This window comes from Meleagris gallopavo, chromosome 2, assembly GCF_000146605.3.
Source record: "Meleagris gallopavo isolate NT-WF06-2002-E0010 breed Aviagen turkey brand Nicholas breeding stock chromosome 2, Turkey_5.1, whole genome shotgun sequence".
Lineage (NCBI taxonomy): Eukaryota > Metazoa > Chordata > Aves > Galliformes > Phasianidae > Meleagris > Meleagris gallopavo.
The window spans coordinates 52,009,566-52,027,619 of record NC_015012.2 but is presented as its reverse complement, the minus strand read 5'-3'; the positions used below and the strand labels follow the sequence as shown (position 1 = coordinate 52,027,619).

The 18,054-nt window shown below is 36.8% G+C and overlaps 1 protein-coding gene across 1 annotated transcript in view; it reads left to right on the top strand.

Annotated features, from left to right (window-relative positions):
- ADGRG6 (adhesion G protein-coupled receptor G6) overlaps positions 1 to 18,054 on the top strand; it is a gene marked incomplete at its 5' end in the record, with an annotated part of 60,245 nt that overhangs the window by 11,689 nt on the left and 30,502 nt on the right. The window contains 4 exons of the mRNA XM_031552210.1: positions 2,780 to 2,863; positions 9,920 to 10,005; positions 11,996 to 12,048; positions 12,130 to 12,189. Coding sequence (XP_031408070.1) covers positions 2,780 to 2,863; positions 9,920 to 10,005; positions 11,996 to 12,048; positions 12,130 to 12,189 — 283 coding nt within the window. The remainder of the gene's footprint in view (positions 1 to 2,779; positions 2,864 to 9,919; positions 10,006 to 11,995; positions 12,049 to 12,129; positions 12,190 to 18,054) is intronic.

Genomic DNA, 18,054 nt, shown 5'->3' with positions numbered 1-18,054 from the left:
TTCTCTCTCCACCTCTTTTTTTCCTGCATATTTTAACAGTAAAAGTAAAACAGGATAAGGAATAGGGACATTTATAAATAAAAATAAAAAAATTCTATATGAACAAAGCATCTGATTACTATTAAGCTTTTTCCAGTAGGTTCTTTTGATGCTAAATACTTTGAGATTAGCGGGAAAAAAATCCTGCTCAGACTTCAAAATGCAGCAGCAAGTGTTAATAAAACACTAGTTACAACATTTAGTAATGATTTAATAGTGTCAAAATCGCCACATGTAAAAATTCATTAGGTCTCTTGGAGGATCGGCTCAATTGAACGCAAGGAAGAGATGAACCGTAAAAATGTTCATGCTGTTTGAATTATTGCATATGCAGGTACATCAGTTCGCTCTACTTTTTAAAATTCTTTTCTTTAATGCTTAGAGGCTGAAGTTCAATAAAAATGGCCTACATGAACAAGATCAGCCCATTTCCACAGTACATTCCTAAACGCAGGTCTGCAAGTGAAGTGGTATGTGAGATTTTAAAAAATAATGTCAAGCTCTGTAATCTTTTTCAAGCTGAGTGTTGAAAGATAGAGACAGCAGAAAACATACAAAAGGGGGAGGAAGACTTGGAGCTTTTTCTATGCAAGTAAACCAGATTTAATTTAAAGGTAGAAAAAATGCACTCCTTTTGGGAAGCCAGTAAGAGATCTGTGATAGTCTCCAGTGTACTTCTCCCAGATATTTCCAAGGTAGATTCTGCTCAGAGTCTTGGATCATATGGAGGTCCCCATAGGAAAAGTGAAATGCCATGCCAGTCGTGTCCATAATCAGTTTTCAAAGAGCAATTTTCATGCATCTGTCTCTCAAAGTACAATATGTTACAAAAAGTGATACCCTTGTATCTTGTGTAAATGGGACAGCATAATTTATTCAGTGGTATTCTTTTTCTATCAAAAAGTTAATACAGACACTGTATATATATGTTTCTCTTGAAAGAACTCTGAAAGACTACTTCTACCAAAATGATATGACATGAAAAGAGAGAGACTATCTTTCATTAGGTTGGCTAATTGGGCTGCAGAAATAGACACACTTTCAGACAAAAACATTATGTTTTTCAAAAAACTTAATAAAGCCTCAGCTTTATTAACGTGTTAGGCAGAAGATACTGCTTCTAACAAAAGAGGTTCCCTTCCCAGCTTGCCTCCCTTACAATCTTAGACTTAGCAAACTTTATGAGTACTTTTCACCAGGGTAATACTTTCCTACTCTGGAAAGTGTTTGGTCAAGTGTTGCTACTTTGAAAGTGGCGAATTGGATTCATGCTGTTCATAATCATCATTGTCATCATCATCATCATTCTCCTAATAATGAAAAATCATAAAAACATGTCTGTCTGTGTATTTCTTTCAGTGCTGCAAGCTTGTTTTAAGCTGAAAGGCTACTTTGGATTCCTTTTTGGTTTGTTTGTTTGTTCTGTGTTGTGCAGTATCACCAGACTGTGTCATATATGGTCTGATGACAAAGCTGTTTTTCTCATTATGCTTAGCAAATATTTTCATTCATTGAAAGATACCACTTTTAACAGCGTTAGATGAAAGAAAAAAATCACTAAGGAGCATTAAAAGTTGTGTTTCAGGCAATATAGCCCTGCAGTTACATGGAAGAGCTTTTTTATATTATAGACTGTGACTTTATATGCTCACTTTTCCAGCTAGAATCCCTGTTTACTGCAGCCTTCCTTTTCTTTCCTCAAGTTTCTTGTTTCACTGAAACCTGAACATGAACCACTCCCTCAGCTGAGACCTGAGTTTATGACTTTCAGACTCAAAATGTTGACTAAAACAACCTAACAAAAATCAGAAATGCAATTTCTTACTTAAAATATGATGCCTAAACTTTCCAAGTTGGTTCTTTCTCAAATTCTGCAAAACATATGTAATACTGTGAGAGTATACTGCATGAATGTTCACACTGTGGAAAGAGTTTTCAGGGAAAGAAGAAATCTGTCAGTGAGAAGATTTACATTCCTGGGAGCTATTAGAAAAATTATTTTCCAAACTATTTGAAAATTTAGTGGTCTGATCTTTGAAGTGTTTTTTTCCTCTAGAGTGTATACCCTCCCAGTCTTCAGTGAGGGAAAATTTCAGTTTTGGCTCCTTACTCTGAATGTGAAAAGTATTCTAGCTAGTTCTCCTGGGAAACATTTTCCAGTATTGTGTGGGATGACTCCTGTTAGTGTCAGTGGGAACAGTATAACTAAGATCCTACATGAAACTTTCAAAATATATGTTCCACTCAAATTATTCCAAGTCTGATCTAAATACTCTTCGTTATATAGAGTTGAATTGAGTTAATTTGAAACTTACACGGGTGTTTTATTTTCACATTTATTCATCATCTTCAGTCCCTGAGTAGAAACAACTATTCTTTTCAAAAGTAATTATTCCAAGTACACTCATCATTGAGCTGTAAGGTCTGTTTTCTGGTCTTTGCACAGCTGTTTGGATCTGATGCTCTCATAAGAGGATTTACAATTTGTGAAAGCAGTACAGGACATGCAACCCTCCCACTGGCAAAACTTCCACTGAAGTCAGTGAAAGTGAAGATTGCAGGACTAGGATCTCAGTTCATGTCCATTCATCACTTTGTACAGAAGAGAAAGTGTTTAACATATATGGCATTGTGCGTCAATGGTTTCAATTTACATTGTCATGCATTGTTCCCGTTTTGTCTTACCTCATTAACATTCATATTTCATTCAAGTTCACCTCTTTCTCATCTTTATTACCAGCTACTGTAAATGCTACTACTCCTACACCACCCACTGTCACCACTAACATGCCTGATACTAATAGAACCGATAAGCCAAACAATGGTAAGAAATCCTGTGTTACATTTTTCCTTGTACTGTCTCTAGAGAAAATTTATTGTATTTTAAGATGTGTTTTTTCATAGTGTAATGTCAAGGGTCATGTCTCAATGTATTTCATTTACTCTGAATTAAATTAGAGTAATTTCATTAGATTTGCCCTTGTAAGAATGGTGTAAGTGAGAACAGAACCAAACTCAATGTTTATTTGTATCATGTTTACCTTGTTCTTTTGTGCCACCCATTGAATTTACCCAGGCAAAGAATAAGGGATGGGAGAATTATTTTTAAAAAGGAGCTGTAAAAAATTCTACTTTTGAAATGCTTTAATGCTGTGGATAATCAGACGTTGAGTGTCTAATGTTGCCAGGGTGGTAGTATGCTGGGACTCTCTATTCCTCACTGGTAACACAGGGGGGCCAAGTGGAATCATTCCTATGGAGCAAAGCCACTTCCACTGAGTCAATAGGAATCTTTCCACTGACTTCAAGAGCTGGATCAGACTCTATTAGGGAAAATGTTGACAGTATCAGATATCATTTACTTTTCATTTAGAAAGATTAAGGGAAAAAATCGGATAGTAAATGATTCTATTATTAGTACAGGAAAAAAGCAAGGATTTCTTTTGAGGTTTTCTCAAGTCGATGATATCACTGTGTCCTACAGACTGAACATCGTTTTCTGAGGAGCTTCTAACGTTATTCAGCTAAAGAAAGTTGCTAATAAGAATACAGAAATAGTCTTCTGCAGTTCTCATATGAGGCTCATAGATCTTTTTACTAAAGATTTTTTGTGCTCCCCAGAAGTAAATCAGTATCTGGTTTTGGCTGGGGAGGGGAGGAAGTGCTTTTTTGTTTGCTTAGTTTTTTTTTTTTTTCTTTCCCCAAATGTATCAGTTGTTACTGTACGATTTAGCATTCTTGGAGTGCTTTTTCTCTTGGCAAATCACTTCTTGTATATTGGCAATCACGCAGTATAATAGACACTGTGAAAGAATTTATCTGAACTCATTCTGTTTGGATTTAGTAAGCAGTTGAAGTAGAAAGAAAATCTTGAAACTTACAAACTGTGCTTTTTTTTTCTTTTTGTGAAGCCACTCACTCCATGTTCACCATGAACATTCAACTTTGATTTTCCTAGATACAGAAGGAGCTGAATACCCTGATAATGTTAGTGTGACTAAAAACTAGACAAGTTACCCTTTATTTGATTTTGAAACTATAAAGAGAAAATCTGAGAAAAGTTGGCCAAATTCATTTACAGTAGAAGCAAGTTAAACTTTTACTCAACTAACTGATATAATTCCTGGTGGTAAGTTGGTTTATTGCCCCAGAACAGACAGCTGAGAACAGAAAGTTAAGTTTTACATATTTTCTTTAATCCACTAACTATGTGGCTTACTACACAGACCTGCAGGAAATCAGACTTCCTGCTACAGTTATCTTCAGAATGAAGAGAAATTCACCTGAATCCTTCCATTCACGTCCAAAAAGACAGCAAGAGTCTAGGATAGAAGGGGTCAAAACCATAGGAATTATCTCAACCCCAATTATTTGGCCAGTGAAACAAAGGCCTCCCCGTTTCAGTGAAAGTTCAGCAGATGAGAATCTGGAGAGAAAAAACACACACAGCTTATTTCGTTCAACTGTGTCCACATCATCTGCCTCTGAGGAGACTAGCATTGGTACCTTGGCTGCTTTTACAGAAAATATTGACCTAGATAATACTGTGATGAATCAGTTACCAAATGAAAATATTCTGAATGATTCTAGAATTTCATCTGATGGCACTTATGATGCAGCAGGTGATGTCGCAGATCATTCTGTGGAGGCAGTATTTCCTCTTCAAAACAGAAGTCTTAGTGCAGAGGAAGCACAGACTCTGGCAGATGGGCTGCGTTATGCTGACTCTGAGTCAGCATTCCATCTTCCCATTAGCAGCAGCACTGCTTATGAACGCAGAGAAGAAGCCCTATGGATTTCATCCTCCAATAATGACACGCTCAATTTCATGCATATAAATGATGTCTTGAAGCCTGAAAGTTGGAACGAGACTGCATTTCATCATCATATCACCTTTGACATTAAAGAAGAGAAATATCATTCTCTTTCTAGCTTACCTATATCACCTATGAAGGAGAAGCCATTGTTGCAAAAAAGTAGAGTGGATTTGCTTGATTTTGAGCCTCAGAATGTTTACCCAGAAATGATAGAAGGCAACACTAATGGGAAATATTTTTCCATGTTCGCAGCAAACAGTGAATTTCCGTTTACATCTGTGTACATTAAGGAGCATTACTCGGGAGGCTTTACAAGATTAACCTCTGTGGACATGCCACATACAAACCCAACAACTTCTTTTAACAACATGAAAAAAACATATACAGAAATTATGCCTGACAGCCAGCTGACAAGTTCTGTGACAGGGTACAGTAGAGAACAACTTATGTCAGCACTTCCAGTAGGAACAAGCTGGACTAACTCAGCATTTAAGCATGCCATAGCAACACTGCCTACTTATCAGCAATCATTGATGGACATGTCTTTGGAAAGTGACAGCATATTTATATCTAATATTGATTACTGGTCTAATTATTTAAAACATTCCGCATATATTCAAAAGAAGCCAAGCGAGACCCTCAGAAAGATGGTACTTGAGAACAACTTAGATGCATCCCATAGTAAAAGTGAAGAGTCAGGTTTTTCTGTATTAGAACCTAAGAGTATTAACAGAGTTGGCATCTCCTGGAAGCCAGGTTACTCAGATTTTCCAACAAAATATTTAGATATTTCCCCTTCTTTGACATCAAATTTCTGGACTGTTTCCTATCATTTGAAAGTGTTTTCAGGGGTGTCATCAAAAAATCAGTTAGTCTCATTTAATGAATTGTTTTCTAACCCAACAAAAAGGGTGCCATCCATTAGCTTATCTACTGAGTCAGACAGTATCTCTGAACAAACATCTACAATTAGGTTGTTAGATCATAGAGCTGAAGAAACAAACTTCTCTAGCCATGCCACGGCTTCAGAAAGGCAAATCTTCAGTTTATTTAACCCAGGCCTTTCAAGGAGAATTTTAGAAAGCAATGACAAGACAATATCACAGTTGCAGTCAACAGTGAACTTTGCAAATCTAACCGCATCTTCCAGCAATGAGTTGTATTTTGATTTTCTTTTCCCTTCTCTTGAAGCACCTGTGCATCACCATTCTGTACAGATAAGTCCCTTTGACAAGACGCTTGCAAACTCTATGGAAAAATTAATGTTTTATCATAGTTTACGTATGCAAGGTGGAACTGATGTAATAAGAAATAGAACCAATGTGACGATCCAAAACAACAGGCAGCAACTTGCTTCTGTCCTTACAACACATTCAGGAATCCAGACTTCATGTTCAAAGGACAGCCAAACTGTTTGCTCGGTCAGTACACCTGTTAATAGTTTGGTAAACAGTACAGGAACACGTGGATTATGGCAATTTGAAAGTGTTTTTGAGAATGATACTATAACAAATGCCAGTGATAATGCAAGAAATGAAGTTCAAATAGATGCAGGGTTTTTTAAAAAAGTAACAGTTCAGTGAGTTCTGACTTATTCATAACGACATTGTCTTTGGAAATGAAGCAGCCTCTTCATTCAGACTCAAAATTCAGAATCACTGTACCTCCCAACAGCTACTCTACACCTCCACTCCCACAGAGTCTTCAGAACCACCTTGATATAATTTCTCCAAACCTGACCCCTGCGTGGGAAGTAGTGGAATTAAGCTTGCCTACAACAGAAATAGCAAGTCTTATAACAGTCTTAGATGGAAAAAACTCCATCAAAAATCAGGGGAACAGTATTAGATACTCTCCAAGGGCAGGAGATCAAGAAATCATTGGTGATGATAATGAAAAAAAGAATCCTGCTGTTCTGACATCATCTAACAAATTGAGGCTTTCAGATCAGAATTTGGAAGGAGAGGTATATGGATCCTTCAGCAAGCACAGAGAAGGAATTTCTTCTCTGAATATTTTTAGCACTTCTGTCTTGGATTTTGTACTCTTCTCTTCCCTTCTGATATCAAGAACTTCAATAATTAATGATGTGATACCTTTGCCATCTTCATACAGTGGAATTACTATTCAGCACAAAGAGAACCACTCCATAATGACACCTGGAGCAGCAATCCATGACTCTCACATGCATTCCCAAATGCAAGTTTCACCTGTAATGTACCACCAGTCATCAGTTTTATCGTATGTTCATTCCTTAACTAATTTATCATCTGAGACAAGCCACAATGCCACCCTTTACCCACCACTGAATCAACTTACTAGCTGTCCCACAGTCCTTTTATCTTGTACCTTCACTGAGTTGGGCTGCCTGTGCCGACAAGAGATCAACTACAGTATGTTAAGTTACGAAGTTAGATGTAGAAAAAAAAACAGATCATCCTATCTATTGTTCAGTTGGTAGATTGAATGTAGAAGTAGCTGAATTTCATTCTTTAGATATAGATTCATTTAACATATAAAAATATTTTAAAATAGTATTGTAATTACACTAGAAGGGAATTTGTAACATCTTGGTGATAGTAAATGTCATTAACATGTAATTTCTAATTTTTGTGTCCTTTTCTGTATCAACTCTCATGAGACTGTGGGAATAGTTTGAAAATAGATTGAGTTGCTATGTTTTTTATGCATTTTTATGCCACTTCACTATTTGAAATATTATGAATGTTTTTCACTTACAATACTTATATGTTTTTGGGTTTAATTTCCTGAAGAAAATATTTTACAGGAGAAACTAACAGAAATGAAACTTGTGGTATTTCATTGATCATTCCATTGTTTGTAGTTGGGGTTGGGTGTGGGTGAACTGTTTTTCCAGCTTCTTTTTTTCTCTTTTTTTTCCAGATTATCTTTGGCTACCTTTCATCAATTTTCTGCCCATAAAAATATTTTTTTTTATTTAGTATTTTGAGATGGGATTTCCACTGTTTAATTTGGAGTGAGAAATTATTCTTAATTTTCCTTGTCTGTGACTGCAGTCTCCTGAGAGTGTTTTAAAATGTAGATTAGTTCTTTGTTCTTGTTCTTTTTTTGCTTCATTAAAACATTCTTTTATTCACCATCTGGTGTAGATTTTGAAGCTCTTGATTATTGTTTGTAGATACTAAGTTTGATTTTAAAAGTACTTTGCATATTCCTATATTAAGTTGATTTTGTCCACATATATAATTATTCAAATGAGACTATAATTATATATAAGGTATATGTGAAATTATAAGAATATACATAATGCACATTTTTTATGTATTTGTATCTATACAGCACATGTAGGAGGTACATTATACATATAAAATGAAATGTATGTATATAAAATATATATATACCAAAAATATATACATATAAATGGGATTCTGTCTTAATTTGAAGTATTTTCAATGTGCCAAAGGTCCAAAATCAAGACTTATTTTTTTTCTTTTTTTAATTGGAACTATCACAGTAATAATAACAATGGACACAGCATTTTCCAATTGAAGTACATACATAAATTTGAATGTTTGCTGATTTAAGGGAGGAAAAAAATAGGCAATCAATTGAAAAACAAGCAAATCCATATCACTTACCAAAAAAGGTAACTGGCAAACCGTCTTCCTGTATGAAAGTTATTATTTGCCACTTTATCTCAGGGAATTTTCATACTTATCTTGCTGAAAATATGATCGGTCCCATTATGAAGAGAAAGAGCAATACTCAAGGTAGTTCATGAATGGAAAAGCATAGCAACCAATATGTACAATTAAATTGGAAAATTGTAAGATACTTCAGATAATTTTATTTTAAGCTCTTGTAAAATGATTATCTATGAAGCATAAAATGATGAAATTTCCTCCATATGTATAAAACTAAACAAATGATCATTTGTTTAATATTCTGACATAGAAAAAGCATTTTCTTTCCAGCCAAGAGATAGTAAGAGATTATTTCACTGTAATTTTCTTCAGGTCCTGGTCTGTCCTGTGTAGTGCCTCTGTAATAGTTGCATAAGATTTCTCTAAAAACATGTGTCTGTGATCAAGAGCCACAACCTCATTTGGTAATAGCCCTAAATAGTAATACTCGATAATGCACATGGGCACGTGCATGTGACTGAATTGATGCAGAAGTTCTCAACCCCCCCATATGTCTTGGGCCAATTTCTGCATCAAGAGTGGATAGAATTTTTAGTAACTTAATGATAGTTTTGTTATCATATGTAAAGTAAAAGTGATTAACACAGAGGAAAACCATAAGAAGATGTAATTTTTATTTGATTAGATTTTTATGATAAAATGTTGTCTACCCGCTCATGAGCTTAAAGAGAATATTTCCCAGTATCAGTTCAAAACAACTTTAATTAATATGAGACTTCTCTAAGACAAATGTTGCACATTTTCAGGTTGAAAGATGGTTTGTTCAGCTGCCAGTTTTAACAAAGCTAACATGAGTTCTTCTACTGTCTGGCTGTTACCAGACCTGAGAGCAAAGGATGTGCTGAGAAAATAAGAATTGGAGTGTTTCTCTCTCCTAATTCTGTTCCCAATCATCTTGTGACTTTTAATTGATGAGCTTTGTCCACTCTCATAATTTTTTTGGTCAAATTTGCAGCGGTTGTTTCTGGGTTATAACAATATGACTGAGCACAGAAATTTTCCATGTTACAGATTTCAGTAATTCTGTTTATTTTAAAATTCCTGGTGCTTCCATGATCTTGCTGCAATAAAGGCATATGCAGAATACTATTTATAGATGCATTAGTTTTGAGTTTCCATGTCATATTTCAAGTGTCTCTATAAATATGAAGAGGGAGGGAATTCCTGTTGAAATTGACAGGACTAGTGAGAATGGTAACAAGCAAGCCTGCAGGGCTTGCTCACTCCAGGCTCGTACAATATCAACAAGAGCTTGAGGAATCCTTGCACATGGGATTCAGCCCAATCTTCATATTCATCATCACACTAGAGTCTCATATTATTGAAAAAGCAAATTTGCTCACTTTCTAATGTGTTACTGCTGTTTTTACTGGACAGGTGGGCTATTCTACAGGATATCTATAACTGTCTTTAGTTACAACTCCAATTCAGAATCAAAAGTACATGATGTGGTTGCAGAATGGGTAAGTGAAGTTTTCTTTCTTACTTTATTCAGTAATTAATTTGGGTCTAGTTTGGGAGTTCAGAACTATGGATAAAATTTTGAAATGTTTCCACTATACCAGCCAGCATCTTAAGGACAGGAGATATTAGCTGTAATTTTGGAAAGTATGTGGAAATCAAAGTTGTCCACTGAACAATGTAGATTTGTAAGTTCCTATGTCAGTACACAAATTCTATCTTTGAATACTAATGCGGTTTTGAAGTTACATTGTGACAGAATAATAGAATAATGGAATCATAGAATGATTTGAGTTGAAAGGGACCTTTAAGATCATCTAGCTCCAACCCCCTGTTATAGGCAGGTTCACCTCCCACTACACCCAAAAGCCCCACCCAGCCTGTCCTTGAATGCCTCCAGAGTGGGGGCATCTACAGCCTCTCCAGGCAACCTGTTCCAGCATCTCACCGTCCTCACAGTACAGAATTTCTCTCTAATATCTAGTCTAAATCTACCCTCTTCCAGTTTAAAGCCATTTGCCTTTGTCTTGTTCCTACAAGCCTTTATAAAAATACCCCCCTCCAGCTTTTCTGTAGGCGTACTTCAAGTACTGGAAGAGCTTTCTCTTCTCTAGGCTGAAAAACATACAACCTGTCCCCAGAATCCTTGAGTCCTCTAATCAGTTCTCTGATCCAACCTGTCCCTTGAGTCCTCTGATTATGATCATGGCCCTCCTCTGGACCTGCTCCAACAGCTTGATGTCCTTCCTCTGTTGGGAGCCCCAGAGCTGGATCCAGTACTCTACGTAGGGTCTCATGAGAGCAGAGTAGAGGGGCAAAATTACTTCCCTTGACCACTGGCCACTCTTCTCTTGATGCAACCCAAGATACAGTTGGCCTCCTGTTGCAAGCATACATTGCTGGAACATGTTGAGCCTTTCATCAACTAACCTGACCAAATTCTTCTCCTTGGGGCTACTCTCAAGCCATTCTCCACCCAGCCTATTTCTGTGCTTAGGTGCAGAACCTTGATAGACATAACAATAAACATGCAATGTTCATTTCTGTGAAGTAAACTTTTCTAATTCACTACAGTACTGTCTGCTGTAGATGTTTTCTCTCATGGGTCAGCTGTTGGGATTTCTAGTAGTTTTAGATTTTCAGCCCATTTTAACAGAAATAAGCTCCTTATCAGGCCCTCAAAATGAAGGACTATTGAAGTTCCTACATCTGAAAATTTATTGTCTGAATAGAGATATTATCTGTTCTTTTTTGACAATTCACATAATGGCACACATTCTGCAAACTGTCTACCAACTATTCACATGAAAATGTGATGTCATAAATATATGGTATTTATTATTTATTTTTCTTTAATAAACCTGGAAGATTTCAGCTTTCGGAAGCTAGGGAAGAGAAACCATCTATAATCCCCTATAAACCGCAGATGCAGTCATCCACACCAGCTAAGGTTGTTCTCTTAGCAGCATTAGCCAAGTGAAGTATGTTGATGCCTTAGCCAGAGAATCTATAAAGGTGTCACTTGGCTCTGGAAGAACATGCAAGCAGTTCTCCAGAGGGGAAAACTGAGCAGCCATTGCCAACTGTGAATAAGCTGTAGAAAACTCTGAAATAGAGGGTATTGTAAGGCAGTAGATTTTTATTTAGGTGAATACTGACCTGGTATTTTTGTCAGTGAATCTTTTTTAATTACAGTGTTTCTGAGAATTTAAGATGATGGAGAGGGAGTAAAGTTCTGCATCCTGTGCACTCACCTATTCACTGTCATGATCTCATGGAGATTTCCTTCTCTCAGTAAAAGAAACAAATACATTTTTCACTACCAATTGTACATACAATTTAACAATCACCTCGCTGTGATGGGAATGTGTTCTCTTTGCTTTGAAAAATTGAAGGAATTTCTTGGGGGAAAGAGAGGTGGAGTTCTGTTTTAAATGACAAAATGCTCTATTAATGTGCCATTTCTGTGATCAATGCTTTTCTGTTTTTCAGCTAAACCATACTTTCCAGAACTGGAATTACACTGTATATGTGGTCAATATCAGGTAAATGAAAGGAGAAGATGTTTATGCCACATTCTTTTTAGAGGATTAACCCACTTTAATTAATGTTTATTTTCTTCATAGCATCCAACCTGGTACCATAAAAGAGGCAGTAAGAGAAAAAAGAAGCATCGATAGTAAACGGTAATGACTTTATAGAACTTTTATTAACGGAATGAACAGCTGATACTACAAATAGTATGACTTTATTGCTTATTATTAGCTATTATTGATGCTAGTCTGTAAATATATAACTGCTGGGGACATGAGTGCTCTGGGTGTGTTCACAAGTCTCATACTGGTTATCATGTTTGTTTAGATTTAAACCTACTGATCTTCTTTGAACTCTAACAGATCGTTTTTCAGAGTTCAGGTTTCATCTACCAGAAAACTGAATACCATCGTAGTTGTATTTGTGGTATGGCAGGATGCACTTTCTTCAGCAGCAAGCTCTGGTGCACTGGTATGTGTCCACTGGCATCACATCTATTTGAGCCAGAGCCTTTTGAGTTAATACACATCTTACTAGACGCAAAACACTGAAAAATCATACTAGAGTTGAAAGCCAAACTAGTATGCGTTAAACTATTTGCCATATGCTCTCATTTCCTGGCTTCTGCTGGTCTCTGAGGCACTAGCATTGGGATGGCCTCAAAGGCAGCCAGTTAGATCGGTCACACCTCCTGAAAACTGGGCCTCAGGAGATTTGTTTGAAAGCAGCACACTGATTTCTGAGGGACAGATGTGCAGGGAGTAACTCTTAGCACCAAATTAAAGAGAGGAAACCAAAACATAATTAGTCTTGGGAGGCAGAGGGAAGACGTATGTATGGGACATATCATATTGCAGCATAGGCAAAAGTCCTGCATAATCTTCAGCTGCTAACTCTAGAGAACTGCAGTGGTAAATTTGAGCTTTTTAAGTTCAGAGATAGTCCATTATTTCCAGTTTACCATCAGGAAGTAGTTACCAATGCTTAGTTTTCTGTAGGATTTACCTAGACTTTAAAGGATTTATAAATGGTACTATCTCCTTCCCACATACCCACAGCAGAAAGACAGCTCTTATTGGCAAAAAAAATATTTAGCTGGTGTAGTGTAAACCTAGTCTCTGAAAGGGCTTTTCTGCTCCCTGAACTACATTTATGGTAGGGTATAGTCTGTGGTTGTGGGTTTTTTTTCACACTTTCAAATGATACAGTTGCGCCAGCAAAATCTTTGAAGTTCAGACCATGTGTCAGGTCTCACCAACAATCCCAGGCTGCAGGAAAATGTAAAGCTTTTCCCAACCTTATTGCTGAGTGTTTTATGAGATCTGCACTCTATATTGTCAGCATCTGTTCTATTGCAGACTGAACATCTGGTTTCTTCTCATGGCACCATACCGTCACTCAGTCCTTGGGATTTTGTTTCTTTTCCCTGATCTATTAAAAAGGCTGGTTAAGAGGGAGAAACGACTCCAGCATATTCAAACATGAAAAATGTGTCAGTTCCCTGTCTGACAGTGTATGTCTCTTGTACATATGTCTGTCTGTCTGTCAATATTTATGAGAATATATATTCTATGGCCATAAACCATAGAACATATATTCTCATAAATATTGAGAGCCATGGAGTTTACTGCATTTTCTTTAACAAGGTGCTTTCCCATGATTGCCCTACACCACTGTGGTTACAGCACTAGACTACTTCTACATGTTATTATGGCAGTGTCATGTGGGATAACTTCAAATTCTCATAATTCATATCTTTTCCCCTTACCTTTTGGATTAATATTTAATACAACAGTTAAAAAACAACAACTCAGCAGTAAACTTGCCCAGACTTTTTTATCAGTTTTTCATTGTTTCAACCCTTATTTGCCAAACTTGCTGTCTTATCAACAACCTGCTTTTATTAATCACCTCACCTAGACATCTTGCAAATGAAAGAGGAAGAATCATTAAAGATTCAGAGAATAAATAGAAGCTGCTAGTGGGAGGTAGGAAGCTGGCTTTTTTTTTTGGCAAGTTAAAAATAGGTATTTTCCAAATAAATATTATAAGCTGTACTGCATTCTGGAGAAGAGCAAAACAAAACAAAAATGTGGAAATGGACTGTTGTTCTTTCATTGCTGAGTTCTATGAGCTGCAGAAATTCGAAGGACAACGTGCTTAGTACATGTTATCATGGATGTTGGTGAGAGACAAATGGAGTGCCAAGTCCAAAAAATGCACAATATTATCAGCACCTTTAAAACCATAAGATCTTTAGATGACAGCAGTGTATCACTCTAGTACTTTGGTACATTATTAACTACGTTAATAGGCAAAATTTTGTTTACATCTGTACTTCTGTTTATGTCTTTGTTTTCTTCTCATCATACTGCTGCCATTTCTTAATGAGAGGGCAGCTCCTCAAAATAAAGCAGAAAGATATAAATGGGATATGAGCATAATTGTTTATCCCCTGTAACTTTGCACAAACCTTTGAAAGTGATACCAACTTGTGTTTGTTATGTAGATAAATTATGAATGTGTTTGTTTTTCTCGTTAATACTTTACCTTTTATGATAGTGCATTGTTGTCATACTCTTCTGTGGCTGCTGCTGCTTTTCTCAGATGGGTCCTGCATACTGTGTTCCTGGGTGCCATGTTGCTTAATGGAAAGTTGAACACACTCAGAAAACATTTAAGCTAATTTGATTGTATAATAGTTTTAGACAAGTGTTATCAACATCAGAGCAACATAGTTTTGCTTCTGTAGTCCTAACAATCTTCACTGAGTAAGGTTAAATAAACAAAATTTTAGACTTTTGTATTCCTTATAATTATTCTAGATTATTCATTATGAAATAATAATGCTATTCTAAATGAACACATCTGTGATGCCTATTCTTATTTTTAAGTCTTCCTGGCTTCTACAGGTGAAGTTTTAGGAACAACTTGGAACTGGTCCACTCCTGCTTCCTTTGACTTTAACTTTGTAGTTACCATCTAAACCCACATGTTTCTGCACAGTGCCCTACTGGCATCTTTTGTCAGTGACCTGTAAAGTAAGCCTTCTTAACAGATAGAGGAATTCAGAAATTTCACCTGAGTGACTGAGGAATGATTCCTCCTTTGTCTCCTGCCGAAAATGCCTCATTTTGATCCAGCTTCCACTGACTTCCATCATCTTTCCACTGACTTTAACTGAGTTTCTTACAGGCCTGACACCATCAGATGTCATTTTCCAGGAAAGTACTGGGTTGCAATTTTTAGGGTGAATAGGGATTTCCTTTGTTGTTCTGGAAGATTTCAAGCATAATCAAATATTCATTTCAGCCAAGACCAACTGCAGAACTAAGAGGTATTCCATCCCTCTCTCTTTGTCTTTCTGCTACATTCCCTTGTAAAGAGAGGTCTTCATACCATATCTTCTCATATTTTAAATTCTGAACTTTTTAATGCTATCACCTCAAGTAAAGATTTGTTGACAGTTAAGATGGTTTTGCAGAATACTTCTAACTTCCCTATACTGCGCTGTAGTTTTTTGGTTGCAGAACTTAACTCAGTATTCCTGAGAGGAAAACTCTTTCAAATTCCATTATGGACTTCATTAGCAGACTTCTCAAATTTCTTTCTTTTTCATTCTGCATGTTTTCTAGCATCTTGTCTACTGTTTGTATTACTGAGTCTTCACTGACTAGCCTATGCCAGTCAGCTTTCTTTTCTAGCTGTCTAGTTAATACTCAGGAGTTGGCAGTGTTTAGAAGCGGAGCCTACACATGTGCTCCCAGTCTTGAATTATATCTACTCATCACTACTTATCTTCAAAGCCAGAATAACAGCAAGATTTGTAAGGAATTTAACGTTGATATCTTATTTTTTTTCTCAAATATGATTGGGTATTTGAGAAAAATTTCACTTTCAATGGTAGTTCAGATTTACTGAGTACTGAAGTGCTTTAAAAATTATTTTTTTTTTTACACTTTAAATCAAAGAGCATTAACAGCAAAACAAACTAGTAGTGATTTATTTGAATGGTTTGAGAGCCACAGTTATTTCATACTGTCTGGTGGACCTAAATGAGAGAATAGACATGTGCTGCTGATTACCAGCAGGTACACCACTGCCTGTGCTGTGCGGCTCACATGGTTAGTCATTAATCCTCACTCCGGGTTCCTTGCACCATGCAGCAGTGAGAGCTCAGCCCATGTGTAGGCACACTGTCCTGGAACAGCTCTGAGTCACACTGCCCAAGAAGAAAGCTGCCTTTGTATCCAGCGCCGCAGCAGCACGAGTCCCATCCTTCCCATCCCCATGACCCAGTGCAGTTTGCAGTGCCTGCAGACTCCTCTCTGCTGAGCTCAGCAGGCCAGGGCAAAGAGGGACAGACAGTGATCTTCCTGACTCTCCTGCTTGCTCCAGCTGACACCCAAAGACAAGAGAGACAGAAAAAAAGGAACCTCATTTTGTTTACCCACACCACAGCCCACTTTTTTTTATATTGACAGCAGTAATGCTACAAATTACTGTGGGTGATGTAATTTCTAATAGATTGCTGCTCAAGAATCCGTCTGCATTTATATGGCACTCAATAAAGAACATAAGGTTGGCTGTGTAAAATCCCATGGTACCAGCACAGCATGGCACTATTGCATGTATTGCCATTTATTTGAGTTTGGATCTGTTGTTTCACAAATTGAAGATTTTTTTCTTCTCTCTTAAAATGTTTTCTTTCTGGGCTCCAAGTGTGATAAGAGTGGAAGGAAGCACTCGGCTTCATATTGCATCAGCTGTCAAGTTAGTAGGTATTTACTTACTTTGGGAAGCTAGCGTGAGTCATTCTGAAAAGTTTATAGAATTTGTTTTCATCATAATATGGAACAGGCTCTTAATACACAGTATACTTGACTTGCACTCTACAAGTTTCTCAGAAAACAAATAACAAAATGGTATAACAGATTATTTTTATCTGTGCTTCATAATCAGTGTTTTTCCCTGTAATCATTCAAGACAACTTTAGCCAATCCTACCTCATCTATCATTATTCCCATAACTATTCAAAATAATTCTAACCAACTCTACCTGATCTATAATTATCCATTCTGTTTTGTGTATCCTGTGCAGTTACAGGTACTAAATATCATTTTGTTTTGCTGGGAGCACTGCAATAAGCAGCAGAGTAGTAGCAGTGACTCTTCACTTACTACTTCTGCTTTGCAGCCAAGTACTGAGGTAGGGAGTGGCATCAGTAATGTTAAGTTTTCCTCTTCTGAAGTAAAGGGAATACATGAGTGAAGCCAGAATCTTTTAGGAAAGATGGATAAGTTCCAGGAGACTGTGGGGCTGAAGCATTGGAGGGCTCTAAGTATTGGCAATCCTGTAGGCAATTTCCATGCTCTGCTAAAAATAAATGCCATTATAAACAGGTGCCTCATAGTATATCCGACATATACAGCAAAAGTCCGCACATTCACCCTGCTGAGTCTATTGCCATGCGTTAATCACTCTGTCAAGTCCAAAGGAATGTTAGGAGGAACTTCATATATCTGGGAGCAGGGCAAGTGTGGCCTGGCTAGAAATAGCTGGAATTTCTCTGCTAAAACACATCCTTAGGAAAAACAAACAAACAAAACAAGACAAAACAAAAAAAACAACAAGCCAAGCCAGCAGGTAACCTGTACCACATTTTTATCTTATTCATCAGCAGTGTGTTAAAACTACAGATATAAGAAACAAAAAAGGAGTACAGGTGCTCAAAAGAAAACAAAGCAAACAACCAGTAACATATGTAATTCTTTACTTACGGGTCAAACCTGCAATAGTGAAATGTGTGGAGTATTTAGCTCATATTAATGACTTTTGAAGGCTTTATGAGGCTTGGGCTTTGCTTTTCTTATTTTTTTTCCCCTAGAAGGAGAAGTTTTTTATTTCTAATGACAGCTTTTTTAATACCATTTCAATAATGAGAATTTTTCAGAAGTGTCTGCTGGAGGTAAGCAGTTTTCAACACGAGATCTGACAGAAAGATAGTTAAGTCTGTC